The following is a 12,273-nucleotide window of genomic DNA, read 5'->3' as shown; positions in this document are numbered from 1 at the left end:
TTGAAATATCGTCTTTCCGCATAAAGTAACGTCAAACTAACTGCCGTCTACCGATTTACTTCTTGTTATATCAAGAGCAACAATCAGCTGAGAAGTTTCATCTACGTAAATTATGGAATGGTAGAATTTGAAAAATTTATCATTGTAGAGCTAACGAAATGTTCAAATCGGATACGGGCTTTCAAAATTGTCGTCAAAATGTCATGGAAAAGTTGAATTGAAGTTCCCAAATGAAAAAACATAGGGGAGTGTCGTCGTGGTTGGGCCACGTTTTTGGAATTCGCCCATAACTTACGTTTCAAAAAGAATTTTGGAAATCTAAATACATCGCTGCAAAGGTCTATGAATAAGATATATATCCGGTAAGTTTTGAACTGATTACTTGAAAAATAAAAAAGTTATAGGCATTTACGTGAAGACAAAAAATGTTGTCAGAGTCGGGCCATGTTGTACAGGTTGGGCCACCAAAGAAAATCTGAGACACACGTATTGAAATTCTATATAGAAACATGAAAAGAATGAATTCCGTGAACAATGGTTCATATAGGTATAAATACCCTATTTTTAATTGCATTTTTGCGAAATTTTGGCGATCTTGTAAAATCAATATTGCTACAATCGCCTTTTCCGAAGTGTACAACTACAATGAAAAAATCAACAAAAATCTAGGTTTTTATCGTATTAATTTTGCTTTATTTCATCACATTTTACGTGACTGACATTCTCTAACGATTATTGCGTTTCTGCGCTTAAAATTATGGTGGCCCAACCATGACTTCTCAAGTGGCCCGACCTTTACAAATAGCGCTTTTCTAGCATTTCACCTTAGCCTTCCCAAACACCTTACTGGAGGGGATTTTTCTATAGCCTTCGTGTGCAGCACAACACACTTCATACATTTTAAAAATTTATCTCGATAATTGCATTTCATGAATCATTTCTTGAAGAAAAGTTCATTGTGCCTGGAAAACTTTTTTTTGTAAGATTTATTCACTGAATTCAGTTCGGGTGTTTTGAATACACGATTGAAACTCACAATATTGTGAAAAGTTAGCTATCACAATAAGAAGTTTCACAATTGTTGTATCATAGATATCATGAGTTACTATAATTGTAAAATCGTGATGGCCCGACCATAACAGTGGCCCGACGATAACGACAATACCCTATATTCGCTTTAAGGCTTGTTTGGTCGTTGGAAATTAAGTTCATGCAAACTTCACCGTCGACGCCAAGCATTTCAAGGTCAATCAGTACTTATCAGGACTGTCCAAATTTGTCGTTGAAGAGTTAAATCGACATTTGCGAGTCGAAAAATCACAGAGGATACCATTTAGACATAAATATTCATTCAATAAATGATGAAATCAGTTTTTCATGTTTCTGATTTGGTAATTTACCAAGTTATTTTGAAGATTTGTGCATTTTTAATTGGAAATATTTTCAAGAGCCTAGTGCAATACAGTAAACTGTAAAGTAGAAAACTGAGAAAGATTAACACTGTCAGCAGTTCAGTAGTCATGCCCTTGGACTGACAGATAAAAGAATACTACCTGGGGTAAAACTGTATGCGCTGAATGCGTTTTATATTCGCCTTCATGCAGGGCTGTCATTTTTTTCGAGCACTGGTTGTGTTACACGAAAGAATCAGCAAAAAAATGAGTCTCAAGCAAAGTACAAAAAAATGTCCACACCTTGTATGGGTTTGAATCAAATCAATTTTATTAGTGGTAGGTATGGTTCGTGAATTCTTGTTCATATTGTACAGTATTAATGCATTATTTCGTTCATCAATTGCGTCTTAACTTGTTCCTATCAGCAATACCTGCTTCCTGCAGGGAAACGGTAAAGCACACCTCCTCTGGCAAACGTCACCAGTTCTCGGTAGCAATCAAAAAATGGCTTATCATTTGCAATAGTCCGCTACTCGCGGTTCCAGCGTGCAATGCAAACAAAGAACCTGACGCTGCATACCCCTTCTCGTTGCCCGGTTCCTTACTATAGCGAACATGTTCTTCGTCTCACCGCCCGTTCCGTGGCGTTGTAGGTACCGCGTGTGGTATGTCAATTCAACAGCAGCAGCCGCAGCCGTCTGATGCAATCGCGTAAGGAAGCATCGTTCTGCTTCCCTCTTGAAAATAGATGCTTTATATACCAGACAACTTAGCAACAGTTCTTAGTGCATGTACTACATTGACTGACTGGTTGGATCGAACCAGCCAAGTGTGCGTTTTTGCTGTGTTGAATGCACTGCCACTGCATGTCACGGTTTTATAAAAATTGACGATGTACCAGTAAAAGTTTCACGATCACGATATATTAAGTCGCGTGCTCTACGCTCAGTTTGTGTGTAAAATCACGTTTTAGTCCTGAATATTCCGTTATTCCGTTTATACCTATTTGTTTCTAAAAGAAATCACGTTTTATGACGCACAAGCGCTCCCTCTTCCCACCTACATATCTGCGTTGATTTCAACTTAATCAATCAGTATTGAATTAAGGCCACCGCCGTGAGGAGATGGTACAACCATGTTCTTAGTCACCCCAAAATAACAACTCAAAAATAAAGTCAAGACCACCTTATACCTGCCCGAGTTAACCTTGATCGGTTATCTATAAAATACATACGATTAGTGGATATACTCGTGCAAAGATCCACGACTTCATATATAATTTCACAGTAGTAGTTTCGAGGCTGCCATTTCTCTGTGACACGAATATCATAACTGACATAGTTTTTTCAGCTGTGAACTGAAATTATGCGACCAATTTTTTAACAATACAGTTATATACAAAAAGTCGGAAACATTTGGAAAATAATCGACGACCATCGGATGTCTTGCCCTTAGAAGAGTTACAATCTGGATAAGAAGTCATAAAGCACATCGAGAAACATTGCCCAACCGTAATCCTTATCAACATTTGCGAACGTTCACGCGGACAGTTCTGATGACATCAGCGACATTGATGTTAGTCTTGCTTGCTTTTGATTTTAAACTACGGTTTCTGCTTTACTGTGCAGCAACTTGAGTTTCAGTACCGTAGTTCTGAATCTGTATCCATTCGTTTGCGTGAGTCAACATCCCTGAAACTGATAGCCATTCAACATAACAAAGTAAAGATTTTGCTCTAGGTATAACACACCTTTCTACTCATAAAGTTTTTATTTAAATGCACCACAAACCTCCACTTGCGCGAAAGATGCTTTGCAACTGTTAACCGAAGGGAAGACAAGTTGCTGTCGGAGACGGCAGCAGAAATTTATGCGAGACCTTGACAATGTGCTGCATTCATGTTGGTACATACTATAGCCATATGCAACTAGACTAGATGAGTTAGTGGTTAATGAAGTTGTTTTATAATTGCTGCCACAATGAAAGATGTTGATTCAACTTGAGCATGAATCTTCAGTTGATTGTGGTGGTTAGTTTTTTATGTTCAATTTTATAGCGTTCTCACGTGTGTAAAATAACAACAGGTTGATCTTTATTACTATTTTTAAGATCCATTGAACCAGTTTCAATCGCTAAAACTACCATAATTAATTCACAAACTATTGCCTAATAATATAGTAGGAGGATTTATACTTCAAAGATACCTTGAAATTGGTTTTGAAAGTTGCATGAAATCGGGCCTAAATTTGGATTACTTCAAATTGAACTGGAAATTAGACTTAAATTTCTATTTTTAAGCAAGTGATTAAGTTATTCCAGGGGCTATATACTATATGCCATTAAATCAAAAGCGCTTCATTTCCGGCTTCCACGTTGACAAATTTTGTGTTTCATCAAATATTATAGAAAAGCTAGAGCACATTAGTGTGCACTACTAGAATATATAGTTATACTTATGCACCTGAGTTTTAATAAAAAAAACCTAATAAAAAATATAGATTCCAGTAGAATATAGACAAACAATCGAACTTAAGGGACACATACACATTTTACTTCCAGGACATCAAGTTGTTTTAGGGACATATAAGAGAAAAAATTCCTGAAAGATTTCTGAAATATGAAATAACAAAAATTGTAAGACTGTAAAGCTTTTTAGGTGTTGGGGTTCCTAATTAATGCAGTACAAATTTATCTGCTACGAAAATACATAATACGATATGAAAAAAAATTGGATCAAAGCAAACAAACATAAATTGGTCACTTGTTTCATGATGAAGAATTGCTCATTGATAATTGCTCAAAAGCTTACAAACCGTTTTTTATAAACGGTGAAAATATTGAAAACTGAGTGGTGTTCACTAATTTACATTATTTGTAAAACTAAATCAATAGTTATTACTTGTCGCGTATAAATATTAACACGCAGAATTTAAAATGCTTTCAAGTCTGATATGAATTAATATGATTCTTAAGATTAACAACCAAACAAAATCAACCAAATCTAAAAAATGAACGTTTATAAAACTAATCATTCCAACATACTCACGTTTTGTGCTGGGTACTGTACGTTCTTTAAATAGCTTTTTTGCGTTTCTGCTAGTTTATTAGTAACTGTTAACGTTGTGCGTTTCGAAAAATCCGATGTTGCGTTTTGTATTCACGAACTAGACTACTTATGAGACCACCACTACGTTTCTTACACTACTTAGAATCTACATCATGTCATGACAATCGACCGACCCTAAATGGGATGGTTTGCGACAAAATTGGTTTGCTTTGTTTAAATTGCACTAAACATCGAACGACACACCATTGGAAATGCACCTTTCGTTATCGTGTTGTTTTGTTTTCGTTGAGCATCACATCAGGACATTACAAAACACAGAAACACACGCCGAATGCATCCCGTCTGTAAACACGTTACATTTATGTAATATATACTACTGCTACCAGTACTCACACACTGTATCGGGATTCCCGTGAACTCACTCAACCATCCACAAGTTGCGCTTCGTTCGTTCGTACGAACGTAAATCAAGGAAGAAAGAAAACTGGTAAGAAAATGTCCCATCTAATTATAGTCACCCACGAAATCACAATAAAAACAGACTTTTTGCACTAAATTTCACTAAACTTCGACTTCTTACAGCTAGTTTGTGCGTTTAGGTTGGCTTTCGAGTGCCGTTAACGTTAAATTCACACTAAAATGTCATTATTTATTGCTCGCGAACGAAATAGGGTGTGTTTTACGCTCAACACATCCTGCTCAGCTATGGCGAATGGTTCGGTTCGTGTTCAACTTCGAGTTGATCCGTTGCCGCGTTGAGTTGAATGACGGCGACGGCGAGAATGATGTTGAGTTGAGTTTGCTCCATTCACACAGCGCACAAGAACAAGAGAGAATTTAAAAGCATCAACGGTCAGTTTTGTATACGTATGCGAGCGAAAACGTTGAAAACATTGCCCGCTGGTGTTGGTGCGTAAAGCACAAACTGCTTGTTTTGTGTTTTCTTTGCAAGCGCTTGTGCACCTACCACCAACCTACCGACATCAAGTATGTAGGAAAGATGTTGCATTGAAAACTTGTTTTGGTCGGCAAGGCACTCAAACTTGTTAAAGTGTGATAAAGTGTTTACTACTTGTTCATATTCCTAATTGAGAATTTATTTGCAAGAAATTTAAAAACGATGCTGGTAATGAAAATGTCTGTACATTTGCTTTACACACAAATGAATTAGAATTATAGTCTTTATTTCAGATGCTTTCAGTCAGCGGCTGGTTCGTCTTTACTATGCGAAATGCGAATGAACATTTATAGTTTTATTGTTTGGGATGCATTTCGCTAACAACATAGATAATTATGATAAGAACAAAAGTTTTGATCTTGGTTATTATTTTTGTTCGTTTCCAATTATCAAATTGGAAGTAAATTTTCAAGTACCTACACCACGAATAATGGCATTTGGATATTTAAAATTTGCTTAAAATATAATTCGTTCCAAATATCAATCGCAAACTATAGTGAGGATCGGCTGAAATTGTCTAAACTGATTTATAAAGTACTGTAAGTAAGGTAAAGCGCACCAGCTTTAAAATTTCAGACTCAGATGGCGCTTGCGAAATTTTCGGCTGAGCTTTGAAAGCTTCGAAATAAACGTAGAGTTCATATGACAAGTTGCCCGAGTGCAAAGAAGTATTAAGCTATGATACTAAACTAACTCTGCACTTTTCAGTCTGTAAAAAAGTCTGTAAAATAGCTAGGAAAAAAACATATCTGCTGAAAATGACAGAGTTTTATAGTCCCAAACAGAATAGATTTAAAATTGAAGTCTTGTAGGAAAATGGTATTGAATGCAATCAGTAGTAATTTCCTATTCCAAAATAAAATATGGACGTTTCGTTTGCTTTAGCTCACTGAATAGCTTTCTTAAATTCTTTTCATAAATCTGTAAATAAGTTCCTGTCACGAAAACAATTGTAATGCACAGTGTTACGAGACCCTGCTAACTAACATACTTATTCTATTTGTTTGCATAGCAGGTAAAAAGCAAATATTGCTCAAATTATTCTGTTGCAAGCAACAAATGATGCTCTTAAACCTCCTCTTTTCGAGGAGATTGTCGTACGTAAATCTATGCTTAAAATGACAATTTCAGTTTTACTGACCGCAGCTGCAGATCCTTTGGTAGTTTCTTACCAAATTTTTGATGGCAAAAATAAACTCGATTAAATCTGTTGGAGACATCTCCTCGTGCCGCGGTCACACAATGTTTGTCCGGGAAGCTGTCCAAAATCCATCTTTACATACGTTTCGTTATCCAGAAAGCAGCGTCTAGCGGTATTTTGTTAGCACTTTTTTTGTACAATTTCCTGGTGCGTCTTTTGGTCCCTATGTTTCCCCTCAGTGTGCGTCCAGTGCAGTGCGTCCGGATATTAAATGGATCGATCTTTAGCTGCTTTGTGGTTAGAATCCGAAGTTTACAAGGCGGATCGTTCACGTTGGTTTACAATTTATGATGCCAAACGTTGCTAATGATCCGTAAATGTCGATTGGCACCATCGACGTTTTTACCGAACGTTCGGTTGCTTAGAGTTCGGTAAAACTTTTTAAGTGCGTGCAGCTAATGATGGTGAAAGTTGACTGCCCGTGCTTAGCCCAGAAGTCTGCTTATATAATGATTCCCGGAACATTATAATAAAAACGGGCTAGCTCCAGGATAGACTTTAATGTGAATCTGAGTAGCATGACTTCGTTCCAAATGACTGAATCTGGATCTGTTGAAATGGTGAGACTCAGTTATTTCTTTTCTCAATTTTCTTAATACACGAAAGTACTGAAATAAAGAAGTGAAGGTGAAGGAATAGTGTCCTCAGGGTGTCCTCGGATTTTCGTAAATTTTATGAAAACTTTGAAAATTAAGATACAAAAAAGCAAATACAGGGGCTGGTACGAAAGTTTCTTATATAGTTATTCTGAGAGAAAGAAACGAACAGAATAGTGAAGAGAGTTTGCTCTAATGAGTAGTAAATTAAAAAGGGAAGTCTTACGTTAATGCATTTTTCGCTTGGATGGTAGATAGAACCCTTGGGGAAGAATAAATGAAAAAATATGATGAAAAAGTGATAAAAAGATTGCAAAAATACGGTGAAAGTTGATAAAAAGACGACGAAAATATTGATTGACAAAATAAGGAAATAACATAAAAATGGCGGGAAAACGTCAACACAGTAACAAAACAAAAAAAGAAGAAAAACAGAACACGATAAAAAGACGTTTAAAAACGTTAAAAGGATGAGAAAACATGCAAAAAGACGATGAAAAGAAGACGAATACACGACAGAAAGATGACAAAAGAACGATGAAAAAGCAATAAAAAGACAACATTTTAGTTGTACTGAAAACACAAACAATGAACAACAATGAAAAAATAGCAAAAAGTGACAAAAAGGCAATAAAGAACGGTGAAATGATGATAAAAGACGATGAAAAGATGACCAAAAATCGAATCCGAAAAAACCGGCAAAAAGGCCAAAACACAGGTTAAGTAACGATGAACAGATGACGAAAATACGATGAATAGATGGTAAAAAGGGGTCAGTCTCGGTGTAGCATTAGCATTCACGCCTCTCACGCCCAGGGCCCGGGTTCAAATCCCAACCCCGCGAATGACCGAAGCTGTTAAAGTGACTATAATCCAACAAAAAAAAAAGATGATGAAAAGATGACCACAATTGACAATGACAATGACCGCAACAAAGCGATAACAAAAGATGGCGAAAAGGCGTCGATAGGACGACAATGAGGTGACGAAAAGACAACAAAAAAGACGGAAAGCAGATGTAAAAATGATGTGAGATGATAGGTAGGTGAAAAGACGGAAGATAAGAAAAATAGAAATGGAAAGCACATGATAAAAAGACGACAAAACAGCAACAGGAAATGAAAAAAGGCTGCAAATGACAATAAAACGGCACCATCAATACAGTCCTAGGGGGACTTTACGAAAAAAATTGAATTGGTGAATTATTTTTAATCAGTCGAAATTGAGAATAAACTAAAATCAAATATGAAGAATATGATTTTGATTTTTGATGATTTTGTATCGTTGAATACCCAAATGCCTAAACCTTAATTTTCACTTACGATTAGCTGAAAAGTTGAAGTTGGCAGAGGGGAAGCTGACTCGATTAAGTTATTTATTAAATTGATAATTTAATAATTTAATATATGGCCAGAGTCAGTATCTAGTTTGAAGAATCGTAGAACAACTGGAAGTGGTTGTTGCAAGCTTGTGCTTGGGCTTGGAATTGTACTTCGACTTGGTTTTGGTTTTGGACTAAGACTTGCGGTTGGATCAAGTTTATCTTGGTTTTGCGATGAATGTTCGATCTCTTAAGTCTGTTCAAGTGTCGGCGGAAACTTTCGATTCACGATGTGGAGAAGAATGCGGATGTTTCCATTTGGATTGTCCGAAAGAAGACGAAAGGTGACAGATTTATGTACTTAAGATCCGGAAGGTTCCGAACCGAAATGACAAACAAAACACTGTCTGTGCCATACCTCGCGACAAGAAGCTATACCGACAGTCGCTGACGAAACCGAAGTGCGTCGTGATGTACGACGAGACTTACATCAAGGCGCACGCAAAACAATTGCCCCGATTGACCGTTCCTGAGGACGCAAGAAAGAAGAAAGTGGACAAATCCGCCAAAAAGTTCTTAGTTTGGCCATCTGTGGGTGGGGCAACATGTGCCAGCCTTGGATTACGAGGGGTGCCATCAACAGGTAAATCTACCGGAACGAGTGCCTTCATAAGCGCCTGTTGCCCTTCGTGTGTTCTCATGGAGGCGAGACGCTGTTTAGGCCGGATTTAGCATCTTGCCACTATGCGCAGCCGATTGTAGAACAACAGTATTTTTCTACCGAAAGCTGGGACTTCACCGATTGAGAAAACTTCTCAATCTTAATGATGACTAGATTTCGTAAAACACTACTGTCTAGGGGAACAAACTGGTTTCGAAGAAACAGTGGGTGAAAGTATCAAAAAAGTCGGTCCCACCACTGCCTAAAAGGAGTAGATCCAGAACGATTAACTGGCAAAAACACGACACCAAAAGGTGACACAAGCTCTAGAGAAAAGACGAAAAAACTAAAAGACGAAAAATCAAAGATGAAAGACAGAAAAACAAAGACAGAAAATCAAAAACGTAAGTCGAAAGTACACATCCTTGAGTAATTTAACTCAAATCTCAAATACATAATGAACCGATTTGATTCAAAAAATTATAAATTTCGTTTCATAAAAACTTAAAATGAAGCATTAAATATTGGCTGAACTTTTATTTAAGATAAAATTTGCAGAAGTTTTGCTTCTATTTAATTTAGAAACGAAATCATAACCTTCTCTACGGTGATTTAAGCACAGATGGTACGGATTTTTCTGCAACTAAATCTGGCAACACTGAGAACAAGTTGCAGAGGAGAAAGAGTGGAAGATTAGATGAAAACTTTCTCATTATTTCAGCAATTCTCGAAAATAATCACCGAAAACATCGCAATGGCAAAAAACTTCATTTTCTATTACGAAAAAGAACTTCATGTCATCGACATGAGCTAGCAACTTTAAATGGTTAACACTTCTCTTTATGTGTGTTATAAAAAGACACGGTTCTAAATAACAGCCTCGAGGTACATTGGAAATAATTTGAATTTTAGTTTGACTTTTTTTTCCACCAAATTATAGGTGCAAACTTCATAATATTTTACTTATACGGTGATAATGAAACATTATGTTTAATTTTATTAATGCTGGTGGATCCAAGTATCGAAAGTGTACAATAAAATACGTAAAGAGAATAAAGGAAATATTTGCAAACAGCAAATTTTACCTACCACTTTTTCAGGGACATCAGTTTTTTTTTCAATACCAAGTCTAGCATTGTATTCTATCTGCTCAATATATAGATTGAGACAATCGACCTTTAGTATGACATTTTTTATTATTGTTGTCATTGTATTCATGACGACCGTGTGTGATGACAAGGCTGGGTTGAATTTGGTTTGAGCTGTGCATGCGTGTGGGGACGGTTCTAGAGTAAACCGACCGTAACCGGTACGCTGGGGGTCATATACTTAAGTAGCAATCATTTATGACAATGATCAGGCAGAGTAAAACAAGAAACACAGGAAAGCCGACCCGGTTGACCGCAGGGATTAAAATGTCGTTCAAAGTGCAGCGAGACATTTAAGTGAATCGACATTTTCGATTTTTTTATGGCAGAAGTGCCAAATGGTACCAATATTTGTTCAGGAAATTTGTGATATTTTATTCTAGAAAAATAGAAGAGCAGGATTTGTTCTGTTTAATTTATTGGTCTTTTTACACAGAAATTGGCACTCAGCATGGCAATTTCTTCCCGAGTAAGGGAAGAAATAATGTGAGTACTATTTGTTACAGATTTTCAGTTCGGCTAACAACACAACAGTCTAATAAATAGGATTCCTCGGGGAGGTCTTTTTGGGGAATGAGGAAAGGGTTTGCTAGGATCATTGGATCAGTGAACAACGAATTACCAGCCATAGTGGGCATGGGTTCCATCGTAGGAAACATGGGCAACTTCAACAGCTGGCGAGTAGGTCAGGGTCTTGGTGGAGTGAGCAGACACAACTGGAGCAGAGTGGGCGTAGGTCGCGACAGCTGGGGCAGCATGGGCGTAGGTGGCAACAGCTGGGGCAGCATGGGCGTAGGTGGCAACGGCTGGGGCAGCATAGCTGAGCTGCTTGGTGACAACTGGGGCAGCATGAGCATAGGTGGCAACAGCTGGGGCAGCATGGGCGTAGCTGACTGCTGGGGCGGCATGAGCGTAGCTGACGGCTGGGGCAGCATAGCTCAGTTGCTTAGTGACGACTGGGGCAGCATGAGCATAGGTGGCAACAGCTGGGGCAGCATGGGCGTAGCTGACGGCTGGGGCGGCATGAGCGTAGCTGACGGCTGGGGCAGCATGGGCGTAGGTGACAGCTGGGGCAGCATAGCTCACTTGCTTAGCGACAGCAACTGGAGCATGAGCGTAGCTGGTGTATGCTGGGGCAGCGGCATAGGTGGTAGCGTAGGCCAGTTTGGGGGCTTCGTTGGTGATGCGAGTGTCGGACTTGCGAACGCTGGAGTATGGGGTGTCGACGGCCTTCGAGTAGTGGGAAACGGTGGCATCATGGGAACGGACGGTGCTCTCGTGGGTAGCTCCAACAGCTGGTGCAGAGTAGGTGAGGGTCTTGGCAACTGGAGCGGCGTAGGTGGCATAAGCTGGAGCGGCATAGCTGGCAACAGCCGGGGCAGCATAGGCCACGGTCTTAGCCAAAGGAGCAGCCTGCGACAGAGTGCTGTAGCTCACAGCCGATGCTGGCGAGTAGTGAGCTGGGGCGGCGTACGACACTGGAGCCTCCAGATATCCAGCGCTGGCAACCGCCAACGAAGCCAGGAAGACGACGAACTATAATATTCACAAACAAAATAATTTCAAATTAGTTTCACCACAGGATGCACTAAATCGTTCGATTAATATTTCACTAAAAGTTCACAAATCCCAGCACTTTAGCACTAGTACCTTGAAAGCCATTGTGTTGATACTTGAAAGTATGTTCCTACTGAAGTCACTGTGATCAATGATACCGTTTCATTGGCCGCGTCCAATATTTATATCAAAAAGTGGATACCGAGCACCCGTCATAGACCCAGCCAAAATAATAACCTCGCACCGTTGCACTGCACTGCTCGGATTTTTCTACGGGGAGGAAACGACGGTGAAAAGAACATCAAGAGGGCGCGACAATTCGCGAAGCACACACCAGAAGGAAGCGTACGAAGCCAGAAAAATGAACCAC

General features: G+C 38.7%; 2 protein-coding genes across 2 annotated transcripts in view; both read right to left on the bottom strand.

Moving 5' to 3' along the window:
* The window catches only part of LOC128734743 (uncharacterized), a 35,681-nt gene extending 30,552 nt beyond the window's left edge, over positions 1–5,129 (bottom strand). Inside the window, exon 1 of the mRNA XM_053829078.1 lies at positions 4,441–5,129. The gene's annotated coding sequence lies outside the window, so the exon portion shown is untranslated. The remainder of the gene's footprint in view (positions 1–4,440) is intronic.
* Positions 5,130–10,964: 5,835 nt separating this feature from the next.
* LOC128734452 (larval/pupal cuticle protein H1C-like) lies at positions 10,965–12,008 on the bottom strand. The gene is made up of 2 exons (XM_053828659.1): positions 11,997–12,008; positions 10,965–11,882 (listed from the first exon to the last, which is right to left on the bottom strand). Exons 1-2 carry the CDS (start codon positions 12,006–12,008, stop codon positions 10,965–10,967), a joined length of 930 nt encoding a protein of 309 aa, XP_053684634.1.
* Between the last annotated feature and the right edge of the window lie 265 nt (positions 12,009–12,273).

Source organism: Sabethes cyaneus, chromosome 2 (genome assembly GCF_943734655.1).
Source record: "Sabethes cyaneus chromosome 2, idSabCyanKW18_F2, whole genome shotgun sequence".
NCBI lineage: Eukaryota > Metazoa > Arthropoda > Insecta > Diptera > Culicidae > Sabethes > Sabethes cyaneus.
Note: the sequence above shows the minus strand (reverse complement) of the source record. Positions and strands in the feature narration are given on the sequence as shown.